Source organism: Eleginops maclovinus, chromosome 11 (assembly GCF_036324505.1).
Source record: "Eleginops maclovinus isolate JMC-PN-2008 ecotype Puerto Natales chromosome 11, JC_Emac_rtc_rv5, whole genome shotgun sequence".
In the NCBI taxonomy this organism is placed as follows: Eukaryota; Metazoa; Chordata; class Actinopteri; order Perciformes; family Eleginopidae; genus Eleginops; species Eleginops maclovinus.
Window position 1 is genome coordinate 12,451,532 of NC_086359.1, and position 20,667 is coordinate 12,472,198.

Here is a 20,667-nt window from a genome sequence, read left to right on the forward strand (position 1 = left end):
CTCAGTTCCATCTATCGAAAACTTGAAATACAGATCTGGAAAAAAATAGGAGATCACTCCAATTTCTTCCAGTGTTGTTGAATTCCAACACAGATAAAAATGGTCAGTAGATTCTAGAATACAATAAAAAATAATAATTTAGCTCAAAGACAATAATAAAACAAGAGAAAATGATAATGCTGAAGTGGTCTCTTACTTCTTTCCAGGTCTGTATAATATGGCCATGTGTAAGTCATAATTTCATAAACGACAACAATCTACAAAGTAGACTACACAGTTTATAGTTACAATTCTGGTTATATTAAACAATCTCTTCACAACACAAGTGACGTCCCCATAATGTCCTCCTATTTGATCTCATCATGAGTCAGATGTACAGACCAATAGAATGATAGCTGAAACACTGTATATTTGATATCAGTATCAGGGTGGTTTGCATCACTATATGACATGAATGGCAGGCACCACATCAGAAGAAAAAGTGGACAGATGTGATAATTTTTTTGACACACACACACACACACACACACACACACACACACACACACACACACACACACACACACACACACACACACACACACACACACACACACACACACACACACACACACACACACACACACACACACACACACACACACACACACACACACACACACACACACACACACACACACACACACACACACACACACACACACACACACACACACACACACACACACACACACACACACACACACACACACACACACACACACACACACACACACACACACACACACACACACACACACACACACACACACACACGGAATGTGCCTCTGGCCTTCAGATGGTTGGGGGAGTTGAGAAAGAGGGTATACTGAAAACTCATCATGCATTCATGTGGTGCCTTTGGCTTGGCGGGGGGAATGTGTTGTCGTGGATTACGTCAAGGGTCCTCAAGTATAGTAGACAAACATTCATCTTTGTTTATGCTTGCACCTTGCAAAGTATATAAACTGCCCAGGGAGGAAATCACACTGTAACGCCTCATTGTGTCTCACATGGGACCTCCTAACTCTACAAGTTGGCGTGACGTCAATGCACGTGTGTGTATGTTTTTGAGTGCTATGGTATGTACACAAGAGATAAATAATTGTAGGAGGAGGCATCATCCTCGGAACAACATTGAAAATACCAGCAGCACATTTTCCCATCAAACAGAAATTCCTGTATGAAGCATCTTTACACTGTCTTTTAGGGATTATAGTGGAAATCATAAGAATTTTTAATTAAACTCATATAAAACAGTCAAATTTCAGCAATACCTTGGAGGGATAAGGTCATTTTTTGTGCTGGTACTAATGTAATCTCTTCACTTAAAACAATTAAGCATAGAACAAACCTACGTGTAGTTATGAGCAGCATTACAGGAATTGAGTTAAGACTTAAAAATGTCAAAACCTTGACCAAAACCTGTTCGGGAGCAAACTTTCCATTTCCTAGAGACCTATGGGCACTTTTGCCTACATCCAGTTCATAATTCCAGCTTTAGAGGGATAACATTACACATGCAAAATAAAGTGACAAGACAACAAACGAAAAGAAGAACACACAGGAGCCACATATTGTCAAATTGTGCAGAAAACACTAAAGTTACTTCATAACCGTTCACAACCGCTCTGGTCGTGAACGGTTATGAAGTAACTTTAGTTACTTTCCTGAATAAGCAGGAACACAGTCAGCTACTGACGGCTCTGTAGCCACCCCGAGAGAAAATGATGCCTCACTGCTTCTAACCCACTGACTCTTCACTCTCTCCAACCAGGGGACAACAACAGTCTTTGGCTTTGTTTGAGGTCTGGTTTCCATGGGGATCAGAAGAACTTGGTTCTGCTCCGTCTCGCAACTAGTCCCGCTGCCTGGTCGTTTTCCTGTTCATTAGTGTCTTGGCTTTCATTTAGGATAAGAGCAAAAGGATTAGCTAACAGACCCACTCATGCTCTTTAACAAATGACCAAAAAAAGATCACAGTCTTCAGGTGCCATTGTGCTTTCCGAGCATCTGCTAGAGTCTTTAGTAAATTATACCCCATGATATCTTAATAGTAAATGAACAAAACAATAATAGAATGTAAAAACAGAAAAGTGACCACTGACATCAATCTAAATGCCAAAATGTTTTTGTATCTTGCAGTGAGCAATGTATTTACTATCTTAATAAATATACTGGAAACGAAAATGTATATTATAGTTATATGGCCAAAATAGTAATCAGCATTTGAAAATAGAGACTTGGACCGTCGCCCACATTTTTGTGCACAGCGTTCCATTTGTTTATTTTTTATGATGCTTTATTTTAATGATTCATCAGTTTTATTGTTTGCATGTTTAGCCATACACCTAGGTATGATGACCTAACTTTTTTGCAACTTGTTTTTCCTGTCTTAAATGTTCATACTGCAGCATATGCACAGCACGCCTCTCGACACTCCTGCCCCATCATTCACCGTCTGCCCCACTGTCTCCCTCGCCAAATTTGTCTGTCATCCCTTCCTGTATTTCTCCCGCCTACCTGTCAAGTATATGTATCCATCTGTTTTCAGTAACAGTCTGTCTGAAGGCCACAAACCATGACTGACAAGCAGCTTTAGAAGAAGCAGATGTTACTGAACCATGTGCCAGCATACAAACATACTGTATGTACTGCAAGACTAAGTAAACACACACATAAAAGCACACACTGCCAGTCTTAACTACTTCTGCTATGTGTGTGTGTGTGTGTGTGTGTGTGTGTGTGTGTGTGTGTGTGTGTGTGTGTGTGTGTGTGTGTGTGTGTGTAGAATGTTGTAATCAGACACAAACAGGTCTTTTAAAAATTTAAACAAGCTAGGAAAAGAAATGCAGTACAAGTAACAACTCCAAGCCTTAAAATAACCTGATTTAAAAAAGGACTTATCAGCTTCTCAACATCTTTTTTATATGAGTTTTTGCCAATTTAGAAGACTGTAGGTTGAAAATAGTTAATCATAATGGTAATAGACCAGATGACCTCTTAACAAATAACACATTACTTTCCCTGGGGTCAGTCAACTCCGGGTTGAAAGAACATACCACACGCTGACGTGTATTTTCGGCTTTTGTATGGCGTTATACTTTCGACAAACACACAAAAGTCCCTGAGGGGAATCTGTGTATGTTAAACCTTTGCCCCTTCATAAACCTGTAACAAGCCCCTCCTCCTGAGGCTCTCCCATGTGTCTGCAAACAGGAATGTGGTTCTCAGCTCCTGCATTATGACAGCAGCTAATAAAAATTCTCCTGTGACAGCAGACACCTTTGGAAGTAATGATCTCTCATTCAGATAAACAAGCAAAGTCTTTGAATGTATTGATTTGCTTTGCAGGAAAAGTTGCATCATAAAAGTTAGATTTTCGTTCTACAATAAAAGGTGTTTGAGAAGAGCTATACTGTGAGCACTTCATCAAGAGAAACTGGAAAGTCATCAAGTCATTCAGAGAAGATCATTGCACAACAAAGAGCTGTAATTTCCACTGGAGATGTGGGCACATGTCCCTCTCACTTTCACAGTTTCAGTTTGAATTATCGATTTTCCTGTTTGAGGTTGTAAGGGCTGCTTGGGAGGGAGTTTTGCAGACACAAATCAAAAATCCCCCCAAAGGCTAATCTGCATTTTACAGTACAAGAATTTAATTTACAGATAATTGTACCACAAAAAAGGTGCTAGAACTGATCATAACCTACACATGAATGTAGTAATAAACAATCTTTGGGTTTAAAAAGGTTGACATTTTTCATATAACACACATTTCAGAAAAATAATCAAGTCTATAATCAAGGAAATTAGAGGTGTATTCAGTTAGTGTTTTTTGAAATGCATTTTATATTACTTACATCACTGTAATCAGACCTTGGCCCTTGCCAATATGACACTTGTTCACTAAAAGATAACAATGATTTTCTGCAGCTACAGCAAGGTCTTTCAACTTATATGGGTTTATGCCAGCCTTTGCTTAAACGTGACAGTTTTCATTGTTTTTATTATTTTCATTGTTTCTAAATGACACATGTTACAGAGAAAAAGATGCTCTACCAGCAGAAAAATCTCCACGCTGGTGGAAGTAAAGCATTCACTGCTCCATGCAGACAGTTTGCTAAATATGGCTATCAAAATATTTGTATGGCAACATGGAGTTTTCTCCCGAATGAAAGGTTTTCTTCAAGAAAATGAGCAGAATACCATGTTGTTACTGTAGCGAGAAGATACACTAAAGTAAATAGATACTTGTTAGTACTACTAAAATAAAGCACTCGGTTTTAAGAGAGATGATGATCTTTGTTTACTTATTGAACATCCTGTGCGGGAGACTGACTAAAGCATTTCAAGAATGTAATGGCAGACTTTTTTTTTTACCTACCGATTTGATAGACCATTAACTTCACATTGTATCTTTTGGCAAAAACAATCAAGTCTTAAAAAAAAGAGAGAAGACAAAGTTATGGCTATGTCTGTGGTTTTCTATCAACATACCACTGAGGTTCTTCCTCTCTTTCACAACCTGCTGACTGCGTGAAAGCATGCATCCACTGGGCGTGAAGCACATAGCCGAGTGAAGTTCAAAAGTTACACCCCAAGATAGAGAAATTAGTCTTTTCAGGATGTGAAAGTTTTCAAAAGCAAGGTAAAATGTCCCACGTTCTAGAAGGTCACAAGTACAAAGTAGGTCGCTGGGGCAGGAAATCACAACATACCACAAAGAGCCTTGAAAGAAAATAACCTACACTGCTTTCTTCAATCATTCATACTCATGCAAGCCCTTGCACAATGTCAAAAGCATGAATCTTATGAGAGATGAGATCCAATCCCAAAATGCAAATGTCAAGACAAAAATATGTATACCCCTGTCTCAGAGACAGTATATGGTTACTTTAGGTGGGTTATTCCACTTCTTGCATTGAATTCATCATGTCCTGAGAACAGGCTATGCCTCCGAGACTCTAATAGGTATAATACATTCTTATGAAAGTCCTGCTTGTCACAGGCCCTTAACTACCAGCAGCACATGCACGTTTAAAGACAGAGGAGGCTTTCTACAAGTGCCAGTACTGATGTCATCCAGAGGACTCCCAGCATGCTCTGCCCACGCCCACTCAACAGGGCTCCTATCAGTCGCTGTGGGCCCAGCTGGTCCTCAAGATTAGACCCAGAGTCTGACGATGGTCTCACTGAATAAACTCCAACATACGCCTACATGGCACTTCCGTATTCTAAATAAAGACTTTGGCATTTCACATACATACAGCTTGTGGCTTTCCTCTGCAGAGAGGATGTTGCAACCTGTGTACCCTCCCCCCACTGGTGACACCCAGTGCGTTTTCTTCTTCACTTGTCTGAAGAGGATTATCATGTTTGAAGTGATTCTTCTATAAGCCTTTTGCTTGTTCCACCATCTGTCAATGCAAGCCAGACCAACACAAGCCATTTTCTATGAAGTGTCATAAAGCAATCCAGGTTTCCTTCAACATCTGGCATGGTAGTACTAGTAATTACCTCCAGAGATCCAACAAACAGGAATTGCCGAAATTAAGCTGATATATAAAATAAAGGGCTTCCACACGCTGTTCACAATGGATACGAGTACAAAACAGAACTAAAACTTGTGTGAAGCTATTGATAGAAGTATATTTTGTCTATAGTCGTGTCATTTTTCAATTTAATTTAAGAATGCTTTATAAAAAAAATTGTTTTCATTTTAGAAACATATTCCTCTTTCCTTTTCATACAAGAATGATGTTCATAAGCCACATTGTTGTTAATCTGGATCAAGAGCAACTCAATGCTTCCTCAGTGTGTGTCAAAGTACACTACACAGTTTAAATCCACTGTCTTTTACATCGCAGGCCAACAGGGATAAGATGCGCTATGTTTAATCCCACAATGCGAATTTGAGGGAGGGTAACTTTACAACCTGCTTGTGTCTATGGAAACAGTTCAGCAGCAGCAGCAGCAGGGCAGCGTGCTCAGTGGCACGTGGCCCATTAATTAGTGAGGGGAACCACACAGCTCCTCTGTTTCATGCCTGAGTTGAAGCCACACACCTTCACACGCATTCAATCTTTCCAACAAGTATGAGCATGTCCATAGACAGATCCATAGAAAACAAAGAAAACATCCCATGACACACACACTGAGACATTTTCTTGTTATGACTTTTGAGAGACTGCAGTTGGTTATGTACCAACCTGTCGTTCAGGCAGAAATGTCCGGGGTGTGCAACATATTGCAGCATTTTATCCAATATGTCAAGAAATGTACCAAAAGAGCATCAAACATGACTTATGCAATCATATCAAACCACAATTAAAATCTATGAAGTAGTGTTAAGTGTTCCTCAGTCAGTTAAATGTTGACTTGAAGCACAACTAAAGAGATTTTAGTGAAGTTAAAATGTAGTCAGACATGTTGTCTAACAACATTGTTGTCAATAGACTGGGTCCAAAGGGGTATCTACAATACAATCATAGAATGTCAGCATTTACAAAAGACTGCACAACATTGCATTAATGTCTTTGTTTTGTATGATCTCCAAATGATGATGGACACTGATACTGTGAACTTGTGACACAGAAATCCAGAGAATGTCAACAACAGGTTGTTTCCTTCTGCGAAGACACTGAGTGTTAATTCCGTCAAATATGTATTTTGTGTTTTCAATCAAGTGAACGTTTAAGTGATTAGGTGTCAGTTATAACTTTGTTTTTAAATGTGAGTATATGAAATAATTGTAATTTGTTGTCACCCTGTTTATACAAATACACTTTTTAGATGTTTGGGTGTCGGGATGTGAACTTATCATGCAGTTAACCAGAGGTTGTTGACCTTTCAGTCATGTGAGCCTTCCAAAAATAAAAAAAATGTTTTCAGCAGTTTAAACTTGATTCACATTTACGAGAATAACTTTAAGAAGACATAAAACTATGCACTATTTGACATATTGACACATTAATAAATAAATAAAAATGTAAAGATCACATAAGGTTTGACAAAATACATTAAATTGTGTTAAGCAATTCACTTTTCTCTATTGACAATCATGTGTTGGCTACTTATCTGCAGTGGAATATCAACATTAGAATATTTGCACCTAAATGGAGCAGAACATATTTGCTAATTTCTGTCAGTGTTCTTGTGATATAAATACACTTCTCTTGCACAACTAAGTGAGTAGGTATTATCCCAATGATTACATTAACCTTTAGAGAGGCAGTTTGACAGGAACACTCTGAACTCTCAATGAACACTTTACAATCAAAGAGGTCTCAAAGACGCATGTCGTAAAAAGCTGGGTCCTTGCCACGTGCATATGACAAGTATTAATATGTTTATGAAGAGACAATCATTATTGTTCTTCTCCTGCATGTCACACTTCTAAAAGCAGGTTTGTATTCCACTCATAGCCCAAACAGTCTGATAAGCAGCTGAATTCAATTGTGACGGAGATATCAAGCCCCCTCCCTCGGCTATCAAAGACTTTAACAACGGAAAACATGTGCGATACACCATTTGATCCCTTTCCCTCCCACACTTGAGATGATTAAACTGAAGTTTGGGAGCTGTTGGAGGAAGTTGTCTCCTGATGCTATCCCACAATTTCCTCTCTTGGCCTTCATTTGCTCCAAATCTGCCTACCATCTCTCAATCTGACAGATGCAGGTGTGGCGCTGTCCTCCCCCAACCCACTTAAGGAGAGGAGACTGAAACTGAAGCAGAGGCTTGACATTTGTATAAGAATGAAAAAGTGGGGACAAATAACAAGTCGGGGAGCTTGCCAGTTATCAAGTGGAATCATGTTCAACACGATGATAAACCACAAATAATCTGTGCTTTACGTTCAGCTTCAGTTGTAACAGTGTCTTACATTTAAAGGCTTCTTAAAATGTAAGGCACCTTCTGCTCAGTCTCTGTTCCCTCAGCTTTCAAAACTAAACTGAAAGCACTGTTTGTTTACATGGTACACTGGTTGCTCCACTCTCAGCTACCCACAGGACTTCTCACATGCTAGCTCTGCTCAAAAGATACATTATTCGACAACTTACATAAGGTTCAATACAGACCTGTGGCACATAGGAACGATTTTGACTTTTGGTTTACTTTTAATTTTAGTTGCAAACAAGCTAGCCCTGGGACATATCTTCCAATGTATATGCTTGTGTTTAATTTCCCCACTGTGTGTATACTGTCAAGTAAAAATAAAATACCTAAATAAGGTGGAGTCCTCTAAAAAAAATACTTCCTTTTCTGTTCATTGCAGACCACTGGTAAGGCATCACTTCTTCCACTAAGGCCCATGCTGCTCAAAGACTTTCACTGTGCTCAGCTGGGCAGTGCACACACAGAGTGCCTGTGCCATACTGCAGACGGGACTGACTGGCTAACAGATCCAGATTAAATAACGCCTCTGAGCCAAAAGTGCTGCTGCTGCTGCTGCTGCTGCTGCTGCTGCTGCTGCTGCAGATAGAACTAATGAAGAGTGCTTTCACTCTCACTGTGGATGCTTCAGTTGGATTCACAGCGAGGAGTGGGTGTTAGGAAGACTGTTCTGAACCCCACAGATGTTTGTAGGAAATCACAAGAGATTGAGTGATCTCTTTTACTAAACTGTGTTTAAGCGAGGAAACAAGTGACTTAATCAAGCCACTCAGAAACAAGAAGAAAAAAAAAGATAAAGTGGATCTCAGCAAAAGGATGCCAACCATCCTTGAGTACAATGAATGACTATTTCATGTAAACCCTTTCATCTGAAATCAAATAAAATCTGTGATACCTGAGTTTGTTTGACAGAGGATCGATCACATATTAGTCACAATCTCAGCAATGTGCATTCATAGGTGATCAGACGTTGTTCACAACTCTATCATGTAGGATATATTCTAAGTTTGACATATAGTATAAGATACAGTGCATCTGGTGTGACATAGCTAAAAAAAAAAAAAAAAATGTATGTTGGATCCTAAAATGGACTGTATTTAAAAAAGGGACAAAAAAGGGGGGGGGGTGTATTCAAGAAACATTTCTAACATGACTCAGTGTCACCTAATTTGGCAAAAGGTGAGCAACTTCTCAATTAAGTTTGAGATGATTCAAAACATCTAACAAGGTTTAACATGGCATGGTCACTTTACAGGTGCCTCGTGTCTGTGAAATCACACTCACCTTGTAGACCTTTCCAAACGCGCCGTCGCCCAGCTCGCCAATAATTTCCCATAAATCGTTAGGGTTGATGTCCCGATGAACGTGCTCATACTGCTTGACTTTCTTTTTAATCTCAATAGTAGGCAGACGGAGTATTTTGCTGAATCTAGCGAATGCCATTATTGACAATGCAACAATATCCACCTGAAAAAAATGTAAATGATCAGGCTGTACGCAGAAAAGCGCAGCCCGTCAAAAATTCTCAAAAAGCAAAATTACTCGTCTTCACTTCCCGCGTCCGATTGAAAAAAAAGGTTCAAACTAATTCAAAGGAGTTATTCTACCCCGTCCATTAGTACCAGGTGCTCTGAAGGCTCTGCAATTATAATCCCATTCACAAAGTGCGGTTAGTGGAGGACGCGCGCTGACCACCTGCCGCTGCAAACACGATGGAGTAACCGCCCGCTTGTCAGCCTGCCTGGGCAACTTGTTACTTGCGACTGGGTGAAAACGCCCCACCTTGTTACTCAACAGCCCTCCCACTGCCGTCATGGAAATGTAGTTTCTTTCAAAGAACAGGCAGTCGTCACCGTCGAACTGATGAGGTAAAAGGACTGCACGTCCGGGTTGCTGCTGGGCGTATCCTAAAACAGCTGTGCCATTAACACAACTAATAAACCGCAGTGTAATGCAGTTACTTATAGTGATTCAATTGTCCTGTTCTTTTACATACTGCATCACTATGGGCACGCCTGATGGTTAATGCTATTAGAAAAAATGGAGAACTCTGGCTTTTAATTAAAATTCAGTTTAAAAAAAAAAAAAAGGAAATGTTTGGATGAATATTTGTTTCAGTATAATTTACCTGCACTGTTTTTCTCTTTTAATTCAAACCACATGAATTAAAAGCACAGGCAATGCTATGGCGCCCTCTAGTGGTGCAATCAGCTCAGTGAACTTGTGCATGTGGAGAACTGCACAGACACAAGGACACAGCAGTTATACCAGAAACTGCCTATGATGAATATATCATTAATGATTTCCAGGTTTTTTATTGAGACGTATCTTAATCATCGTTTAAATCTTGTATCTAGTAAGATGTCAAACATTCTTAACGTTATACTTCCCAAATGTCATGATTTGTTGTTTTCATCTTTAACATAATTTTGAATTGAGTTTTTTGGGTCCTATTTGTTAGTAAAAACAAAAAATCTGAAGTAATTTCAAGATATGACCTTAGACTATTGAATTTTATAAATATGTTATAGTAATACATAAAAAAATTAAAAATCAATTAGCCCTATATGATCACAACATCATGCTTCAAGCAACATAAATGTTTAAATTGTTTGTTGGTGTAATTTTAAAAAAATGTGTTTCCTCAAAAATAAAGTGTTACAGACAATTAAATAGAAAGAAATATGATTATTTATCTTTTTTATTTAGTAAACTTTTGCAGTTTTTTTTAAAGTCTGGAATTTTCTTTAACATTTTGGCATCTGAGGAACCTTTATCTGAGGTACTTCTGTATAATATTACAAATAGGCAAAGGCATTTGAACAATACGTCTAAAATAGTCGGTGGAGAGGAATTGTCTATTCTTTTGTCCTTTTTTTAGCACATCAAATTCATCCCCCTCAGTCTCTGTTAATCAATTGCATTTAAACAATTTAGTATTTGAATAGAAAATAGATTTAAATGGAGGGATGGACTATGTTCAGATATGTTTGAGCAACATGTCTGATGTGAAGTTTTTTTTATCAACATCAGGTGGAAGAAGACATTTATGTGTGATTCATTTCTTAATAGTGCCTGAGCCACTGTTCTCTGTACTAATGATTGTTGTCAGCAAAATTAAACTCCAATCAATGCTGACATTAAGGATGTATTATTCTATCAGTCCATAAAGCCCTTCTGAAGGAAACTACTTGTCCTTCATTTACCACCTAATTAGCATGAGTAATTTTCTCTCAGAGTTCTATGAAAAGATTAGCCAATTATCAGCGGAATTACCAATTATGGACAGGATTGGTTGCAGTCGGCGGTTTAAATGGGTTGGAAATCATGATTTTGCATGCATTGTATCAATTTTCCTCCCCTTTTAATAAGAAGTTTGATCTAAAAGTTGTAGATGTATATTAGGCTAATTTGTCTAGTTGTCTTATTTCAAACGTGATGCAAAACCAACCACCCATCACTTTGCACTCTTGATAAAAAGTGAAAGAGAGATTTCGTTCTGCAAATCCCTAAAGAACCTACAGTAAAGAGACAAGCTCATGCAAGTCCACATTAACCCACAGAGGTTACTAATCCCTTCACTCTCATTACTTGCCACAATTGTATTTGTACTTTGTACAGTTCCTACAACCACAAAGCTGTCCAAGTCAATTAAGCTCCAGCATTATAACTTGATGCACTTTGTCTTCCTCTAATACCCCTAAGTGCCTTGGATTTACATAATGTATTTCATATTCAAGTTATAAGTCAAATATGTATTTTATTTTTAGATGTAAGACACATAGACAGTATATTGTGTATTCTGTTTTTGATTCTATCAATGATATGCTTTTGTTTTTATATACTACTGTACTGTAAAAAAACATTCTTTAACAGGGAAGGATGATCAGAGATCTTGAAGTACACCTATTTCATTAAAAAAGAAAAGACTGGACAATTTTGCAAACTGTGCAGAAGGCCACTTACAAGCTTGTGTACAATATGATATCATATATCTACTGTATGAGAATAGAAGGAATTTTAATAAAGTTTATTATATGTATCCTCAGTCTGATTCCATTGGAAGGTTGTGACAGTAGGTGCGAATTAACCACATTATAGTAAAAAAGAAACCAGCTGATTCAATTTCATTTTTAGTAACACAAGCTATATAGAAGTTACTGTAGATTTAGTCTTGCTTTTTTAGTCATTGCACACACTTAAGAAATGACTGTATAGCTTTCAGATAGTAATATTGATATCTCAGTATCCAGGATAGCGCTCCAACACAGCACAGTCATAGACTGTGAACACCAAGTCCTGAAAAAAAAGATAAAATAGATGTTTTTAGTCAAGTGGTATATGGTAGTTTGAATTTATATTTTCTATAGTTGGCAATAGTTCAATTAATAATGAATAAATTGTTAACTTAAATGAAACCTACCGGTCAACACAAAATCACTAATATGACGTGTGTATACAGTATCATGTCAACCTTTTTCTAGTATTAAAGCTTGCTGAAATGATCATAGTGAAAGTGCTATAATTTTGGTCTTGTCTACACAGACAGGTAGGGCTACCACAGATTAACAGGTCTGACTCCACAGTTCAGGGCTAAAATATCCAGAGTGATCTGAATGTTCTTCATAATATGAATCATAAACCCTATTAATCCTGTAATATGACCCATGAATCCTTGTTCCTTTTCTGTTTGATGTTGTGCTGACGCGGCACCGACTTTGGCTCAGTGGGAATGCATAAAGGATCAGGTATACAACACCTACACATATTAATGGACAATTATTTAAATGTACATTGTACAAATCATGCACCAATAACACATTCTCAGAAAAGTATGAGGACTGTAGGAGCAGCAGTTGGGCATTATAGGAAAGAGTAATTTAGATTATAACTATTGTTTTAAATCCTGGGTACCTTATGGAGTAACCTTCATTTTAAGGTACAGTACAACTTCTATTTAACTACTACTACTACTACTACTACTACTACTACTACTACTACTACTACTACTACTACTACTACTACTACTACTGCTACTACTACTACTACTACTACTACTACTACTACTACTACACACCTCCTCTATCCACAGAAAAGGCACATCTTGTAGTCCATTAAAGGTACATTTAATGTAAAAAGAAACATTCCTGAGCAAATTGATTGAATATTTGGATAAATGTACCTTTTACAGATATTGAATTTCAGAAGTTAGTTCGATGCATGAGGCCTGTAACATCTACAGTCATTGCAAGAATGCTACAGCCCCAGTGGCAAAGTATGAATCCCTTTATTTTCTGAAACACGTATAACTTGTGTCCTCTTTATAGTGCTATTTGAGCCTCATTGTGTTGAATTTATCTGAACCATTTGTCTCGTCTTACCCCGTGACATTTCTCTGACATAAAGATGAAGAGCTGTCTGAGAGTGAGACCCAGCTTCCTCACTTCTCTGGTGTAAGCACAGCGGCGATGTCGCAGGCCTTCCACCAGGGAGATGTAGGTCCTCATTTTATGCATCACACAGGCATTCTGCATTCAGCATGAGTAGCAATTAGTGTCTGTGTGCGTGATTTACAGCTTAGGTTTTCAGTCAAAATACCACAGCTGTTATTGTAGAAAACATTTTGGACAGTGATTAAAATCATAACAAAAACTGAGATATACAACAAAAAGTAGAAGATTGGAAGGGAAGAGCATCTTTAAAAAAATGTTTGGTTACCTTGAGATACATACTGTACATACCAGTCATGTAAAATAACAAATACAATCTAGCATCATTAACACATGTGACAATCATCAGGAATTTAACATCATACTTACATGGACATCAAGGTAGAGATCTGGCATGTGACCCATGCAGTAACTCTGGATGCAAGGAAAAAATACAATAAATATACAATTAAAGAATCAAGCATTGACAGGAGAGTTCTTTAAACCTATCCCTTATCTTAGAAATAACAGGTGTTTCAAAACAAACCCAACTGAAATGTTGCTACAATAACCTCACTATTGTTTTGATTTGATGGGATTAAATTAGATTGATGCATATTTGTATCTAGAAAAAAAATGAAGGAATACTATGACTATTTTTTCCAAGATATACTGAAAACATCACAGGAAAATGGTACACACAACAAGTTAAGAATATATGTTAAAACAAACTTTAGTGTACAATGAAATCTATATAGAGCAAACATACAGCAGCTGACTTACAGTTTCAGGGTCCCTCTTCAGATCTGCAGCCATCTGGGTGAGATCACGTGCCATGCTCAGCACCTTGCTGTAGCATGTTGGGGGGAAGAAAGGGTAGCTCAGTACCAGTGGTGCCAGAGACAAAACAAGAAACAAGTGTTTAAAGATCGCCATGACTGACTGACACCTACTTCACTAACTGAAACTATCTTTGTTTGTGACCTGATGCACACATGCAGCCACGTATGCATGTGGACGGATTTTAACACACCCCTCTGTTTACTCCCAAATAATTATGCAACTGCAGAAGATTGACAGGAGACAACCCATTGGGTCAGACAAAAGAGACGGAGAAAGCAAAACAGGCTTGAGGTAATTGTGAGCTGTACATTTTTTTACCACAGATTTTAAATGTTGGGAAGAAATACATTCATTTTGAGTCTCAGAAATGAAGGGATATTCAGCAAGGTATTCCTTAATCCAGAGTTTAAATTGTTGAAGAAGTAGTCAAATCCTAAACTACTTTAGTAAAAGCACAATGAAACACAATGAAGAACTATTTGCTCCAAGTAATACTTTCACTTACACATGTCAAATTGTATACATAAACATTAGAATCGGAGGATGAAACCCTCTTTATTAGTCACATACATGCACATAGCAGAGCACACACAGTGAAATTGGTCCTCTGCATTTAACCCATCCTAGTACTAGGAGCAGTGGGCAGCTATTGTGCAGCGCCCGGGGAGCAATGGGGAGGGAGGATTTGAGGTGTCCGGTGCCTTGCTCAAGGGCACCACAGCAGGGCCCAGGAGGTGAGCTGGGACTTTTCCAAGTAGCAGTCCACTTTCCGTATTTCAAGTCTGTTCGAGGACTTGAACCAGCGATCCTACGGTTCCCAGTCCAAGCCTAGAGAACGTTTACCAGCAGTGGCTCAGTCCGTTCTCTTAGTGCAGAAACAACCGTTTTAGAATAATCTTTATTGTGATATTGCAATACAATTATTAATATGTATATCATTTTAACATTTGTGAACGTGGGGCTGATTTTAAATGCTTTATAGACAGCTGAGTATTCTGTACATTTTCCCTAACGGACCAACAATTCATATCATATACCTAGAGCAAATATAAAATATTTGTTTGTATATTACATTTTATATTATCAGTTTTAACAAGAAAAGTAACTACTTCTCAACTACAGAAAAAGTGCAGACAATGGAAATAATCAAACAAAATACAATTATCTAAGATTATAGTCAAGAATGGTATTTTAAAAAAGTGAATCTCTTCTTTGTAACTACTCAATATACTTCCATATATAGTATTTGATCCGTCAGTATCTGATTATTGGCTCATACTGTTATTTACGTACATACATTATATCACAATCATTTTAAAAAACATGACAGTGACTGTAGTGTACAAGTCTCTATGTCCCCACTAAAAAAATAAGACATTTAAAAATGTAATTGCTGCATGTTTAAAGTGTTTATTATCTTTTACATGTTATTTGCTGCCCTTTGCATTTTAATATTAGGCATATTGAGTTTACACATTTTAATGAAATGTGCCATATTACCAAAACTGCTATGCCAGGAAGGATCCAGACAGCCTTGGGGCGGAAAAGGGACCAGATCATTCAAAGGTTTGACCTTAATATAGACATAGAACAGCTCTAATAGCCTGCACCCTGATACATGTGTTCCATAATCAGTCATTCCTGCATTAGGTAGGGGAGTGTGGTGTTGATACTCTGACTGTAACATTGATGATGACAGTGATTTATGCTGTTAAATATGTTCCTTTAAGACCTTTGCTGTATTAACACCAGATGCTGTCATATCCTGTTATGTCTTTTTTTCTCACTAGATGGGGCTAAATTCACAGAGTTAAACACCTTACATCTTCACGACCAGTCTTTAAGTCCAGCATGCTTAAGTATCATGTTGAAATTCGGCAAAAAAGTGTCTTTTTGTTTTACAAGCAAAATGATATCCTCAATGAAAAAACTAGGACAACATTGGCACACGCTGGGCCTCCCATAAGTTAAGTGTCTGTACTTTGTTTCCCTCCAGGTGTGATATGACACTGGCATCACTCATCTCATCTAAAAGAGGAGTACACCCCCTGATGCCGCCAAACACACAATAAGGGAGTTGAGTGATGCTCGTCACCTCTCTCAGCCTGTGTTGATAGTTTGAGGTCTGTCCCCTTCCTCTGTATGAAGATGGATGGCCCACACCGAGTGTGCCTTGGCATGACGGAGAGGCGTTAAAGGGAAGAAAAAGTGCAGCGTGGGCTGTAAGCATATCTCTGGTCCCACAGTCCCACCACTCAGCCATTCTCCTCTCGACCTTGGCCTACTCAATTAACAGGGGACACGAGTGACAGTCCTTGTAATGGACGGATGTGTTTTACAGTTAGTAGTTAATGGCCATGGTAGGTAATGAATTATTAGAGATTGGACTACAGGAATCTGTCCCTAATGACAGAGAATTCCAATGCGGCAAATCCATATTATGGTTTTAAGGCCATAGATATTCATTGAATTTGAATGGTGACATGTCTTTTTTATCTTTTCCTCTGTATTTTTTCTGGGAAAGGGATGAACTTCTATGCAAGTAATATTATAATTGATGTTAAATACATGAGTTTGGTTGTAGGACTCTATCTTGATAAAGAATAGGTCATAATGATATAATCCTCAACTATATGACATGATAGTATGTAGGCACAACTTACTCTGTGCTTACAGACCTATATCGTATACAGAGCATCTTAAAGGGATATTGCATTATTGCCTAAGGAGATTATAAAAAAAGAATACCATAAAGCACATAAGGTCAGAATAGATTAATTATCGAACACCAGAAAGACATTATCCAATGTTCTCCGAGTATAATTACTATTTCTATAAACATTTTAAGGCTGTTATGAGACAGCAGGCTCAGCTCGCCTATAAAGAGGCTGCTCATCACCTGGGGGGCACAAGGTTGAAACAGCATGGTGGACAATGGGCCTGGCTCAAAAGCCTTCAAGCAGAGTGGCAAAGCAATATCAGCTGTAGGGGGTGCTGTGCTAAAGCTGATCGTGACCTCTGACTCCATGCTGGCAGCCTGAGAGGAAAGAATTGCCTGCAGAAATAAAGTTGAGTATTGTGAGGTAATGCACATTTTAAAATCAGTGGCATAGGCTTTTTTTTTGTGAGTGAAAGTCCATAAATGATGTGATTATTTCAATAAACCCTCATTTGAGGCTATAATATAAGCCAGAGAAAAACCACTACAGGGTTTTTTTAGTGACTCTGCAGCCCTTAAAGTGAATTTTAACTATCACAGGATCAATCTTCTACATGTAATATTTCCAAAATAAAATATTCACGTTATAAACAATAAGGTGGAATCTATGTGGTATATTTGTAGAAATGCATCACAGAATACCGTTGTTTAGCTAAGTGCATAATAACGACATTGGAACCCCCAGGCGTAGCAGAGCAGTCTGACCAGCCCATGAAACGTGCCTCTCCAGACGCATGGTGTTGGCCAGCAGCGCATTACACAGGCGGCGATGTGGAGGTCAGTCGCTCATCATTACAAGGCGCCGAGCAGTTTCCCCCGTTAAACCCCATCTCTGCTCGCTTTGTCATTCTGTAGTCCAGAAAACAAAAGGGATTTCTCACTGCACTCCTCCACCGGCGCAATCCCGCAAGTCACGTCTCGCTGTGTGGTTTTCATTTTTCGGGTGGCAGGTGTCCCGGTGCGTAGTCGTCCTAACACCGGACAAGTGATGCTCTGAGCTGCACTGTTGCTGCGCTGTCGCCTCGCATCTCTGCAGCAAAGCTGGCTGGAAATGGTCCCAGGCTCAACTCTCAGGCGGCGTTCAGAGGTAGGTGCCTACAGCTGCCCTCCTGCATACATGCACACAAGGGGGATACTTTCTATGCAATGCATGTTTGTTCTATTTGATCAGATAACAGAGGCTCCGAGCACAATGTCCTCTGCAGGGAGCTCAGCACTGCGTCTCCACGCACTACTTTTTGTATATTGAATTCAACCCAAAATCGATACTCAGATATTACTCTGGTGATGACCTTAACATACAGCCTAGGAAAGGCAAACATGGAAGGTTTTCCCCTAGCAGATTGATTGTTGCAACGATGACTTGAAGTTTGTCTATTTAACCCCCAAATGCATTTCAGTTACTCTGGTCAGTCATTCATTCTCATGTTAGACATTATTATGGGACAAGCTGTCACCCAGTTAAAAACGATACCATTACAAACCAAAGCTATGAATATTGTCATAAGATATTATGCTGTCATAAAAAAAAAAGACTTGACAGCCTGACTTCTTATAGTAGTATTATTCTGATTAATTATTATCTTTCTTTGAATTTTTTTGTAATGGATTCATGAGCCAGCAGAGTTCCAGTTTTTGTTGTCTCTAACAAAACGTAGTAACTCACATAATCTCACGTCCTGAAGAGGGCAGCCTGAGGGATCCCATTTACAGTACACAATGCCAGCAAACAGTAAATCAAAAAGCCTCCAATTTTGTGCCCCTAATGGGAAAACCGATCATGCCATTCATCACACATGCACTGCAGAAGGTGCTCCATTGGGATGAGCTTCTGATAAAGATAACACTTAATAATTGATAAATGACAGATGAAGTAAAGAAGGAAGGAAGGGAAGAAGGAAGGAGACCTGCATATCTAAAAATAAAAATGTGTGTAATTTCTAATCAAGTTGATTTATAATGATTTATAATCAAGTCCTTAACATCAATTAATGCTACCTGCTATCACAGGTGTTTCAAGTTGGCAAGCATGTGTTTTTCTTTTTGTAGCTTAATTAAAGATAATGTGTCAGTCTTTCCATTCATCATTAAAAGCTGTGTCATTAATGTCTCACAGGCTCTACCTTTCCACTTTTCCTCCCTCCCTCCTGCCTTCACCCTGCTGGTGGTGTCATGTTTTTCTGCCTCCCCTCACAGGTTAGACTCTCACTCATTAGAGGGTCAGAGCCACAAACCCATCACCCAACCCCCTCCTGCCTGGCGAGGGTCGTCCTTCTGCCTGCATCCATCTGAACAGCAGTGAGGACAGACGGGAAACTTACACAGTAGTAGAACTGCGTGTGTGTGAGTGTATGTTTCAGCGCTTCAGTGCCTCTACAATTCCCACTAGCCCTCCACTGTGCGTGTGCAATGAGGTGTGTGTGTGTCAAGGTGGAGAGTTAAGAAGACAGGACCTGTTAAAGTCAGCAAAACCTGCGAGTGGGTGTCAGGGCTGAGCACTCCATGCACGCAAGACTCTGTGTGATTGTGAGTGTGTGTGTGTGTGTGTGTGTGTGTGTGTGTGTGTGTATGTGTGTGAGGGGCCACTGTTGACCAGGCAATGAGCGTGTCTCAGAGGGAGAGGCCGTTCGATGCTGAGTTGAGCTAAGGGAGCAGAACAGGAGAATCTGTAAGAGGAGCAGCCATGGGGCTCGGACAGTCCAGCAAAGCTCCGGTCACCGAGGAATCAGACGATGGTGAGTAACTTTAAATATTCTTATCTGACTTTCCTTCTTTTTCTTTCTTTGTTGCTCCACTTTTGAGCTCCACTGTTGACTGCCTCATCCCAGGATGTCCATCTTTTCTGCAGCCTTATCAATGTGTTAAGCTATTCCTATAAACGAACAAAATGAAGTGCACTTACAGTAAATGCTCCTGACGGATGTAATGCTGATTAGGTCTTCCACTACTCTTCCTCTGACTTTGATGTGGCCACAGCATTGTAAATGAGGCAATAGAATCAAAAGTTAAAGATATCCACGAAATGCTTCTGGACATTTTTCTCTAATAGTGGCTTCATCTTTATAATTCCTAAAAATGGCATGAATCTTGCCAGGCTATTATCTTCATTTTTTTAAGGTTTATAAGTCAGCATTAAAAAGAGTTATGACTTTGATGGGCAAAGCTCTTGGTCTTAATTTATTTCCCTTTTCTTGGTGACCTGAGTAGATAATACAATGTGAAATTTATTGATTTGCTGCAGTCTCTGAAATGTATTTCACCGGCTTCCCCCAAGGACTTCAAATAAGTCAGTGTTACATGATTCAGTGATTTAGTCCAAAGTGAGGCGGCTTCCCCAGGTGTGTCCTTACTGTATGTATTTTGTTCTTTGTATCTGGTATCCTAAATGACCTGATGCATATCTCTTTTTATAGAGTTGTAATTTCTGTTTCATTTGGCAGTGTTATGTTTCATTATCATTAAGATTTATAAAAACGTGTTCTGCTTAAATAAGTGATTTAGTATTGTTAGTATAACAAACTTTTTTTTTTTTAACCCCAATTGTGTCAAATAGCTTCATTTCATGGTGACGAAATTCATATTTTGTCTTTTTCACTGCAGCCAACCTCTATTAAATCCTTATCCACAGTTAACCTTGGTGCTTAGTAATTTTGCGAGTTGTTCTGCAAATGTCAGTCACAACACAGCGTCTCTGAACTCTGTGCTAATGAAACAATGCACTTTCCTGACTTCTCTCTC

General features: G+C 38.8%; 3 protein-coding genes across 5 annotated transcripts in view; 1 reads left to right on the forward strand and 2 right to left on the reverse strand.

Annotated features, from left to right (window-relative positions):
• Positions 1-9,691, reverse strand: part of stk10 (serine/threonine kinase 10) — a 37,251-nt gene extending 27,560 nt beyond the window's left edge. For both annotated transcript variants that reach the window (XM_063895653.1, XM_063895652.1), the window contains exon 1: positions 9,223-9,691. In XM_063895653.1, coding sequence (XP_063751723.1) covers positions 9,223-9,381 — 159 coding nt within the window. In that variant the 5' untranslated portion in view covers positions 9,382-9,691. The remainder of the gene's footprint in view (positions 1-9,222) is intronic.
• A 1,044-nt stretch (positions 9,692-10,735) lies between these two features.
• zmp:0000001268 (CYTL1 domain-containing protein) lies at positions 10,736-14,370 on the reverse strand. Its single transcript, XM_063895901.1, has 4 exons — positions 14,151-14,370; positions 13,758-13,802; positions 13,320-13,466; positions 10,736-12,237 (listed from the first exon to the last, which is right to left on the reverse strand). Exons 1-4 carry the CDS (start codon positions 14,301-14,303, stop codon positions 12,181-12,183), a joined length of 402 nt encoding a protein of 133 aa, XP_063751971.1. The 5' UTR covers positions 14,304-14,370; the 3' UTR covers positions 10,736-12,180.
• A 3,270-nt stretch (positions 14,371-17,640) lies between these two features.
• stk32a (serine/threonine kinase 32A) overlaps positions 17,641-20,667 on the forward strand; it is a 55,302-nt gene continuing 52,275 nt past the window's right edge. Inside the window, exons 1-3 of one of the 2 annotated variants that reach the window (XM_063894543.1) lie at positions 17,641-17,706; positions 17,880-18,016; positions 19,126-19,664. In XM_063894543.1, coding sequence (XP_063750613.1) covers positions 19,613-19,664 — 52 coding nt within the window. In that variant the 5' untranslated portion in view covers positions 17,641-17,706; positions 17,880-18,016; positions 19,126-19,612. Of the gene's footprint in view, positions 18,017-19,125; positions 19,665-20,667 lie in introns of both variants that reach the window. The other variant, XM_063894544.1, reaches the window with a different exon arrangement.

Coding starts and splice junctions, on each gene's coding strand:
- zmp:0000001268 (XM_063895901.1), bottom strand. CDS start 14,303: ATGGCGATCTTTAAACACTTGTTTCTTGTTTTGTCTCTGGCACCACTG. Junction 13,467..13,757: donor ATCTCTACCTTGATGTCCAT/GTAAGTATGATG, acceptor TGCTGAATGCAG/AATGCCTGTGTGATGCATAA. Junction 12,238..13,319: donor TGTCAGAGAAATGTCACGGG/GTAAGACGAGAC, acceptor CTTTTTTTTCAG/GACTTGGTGTTCACAGTCTA.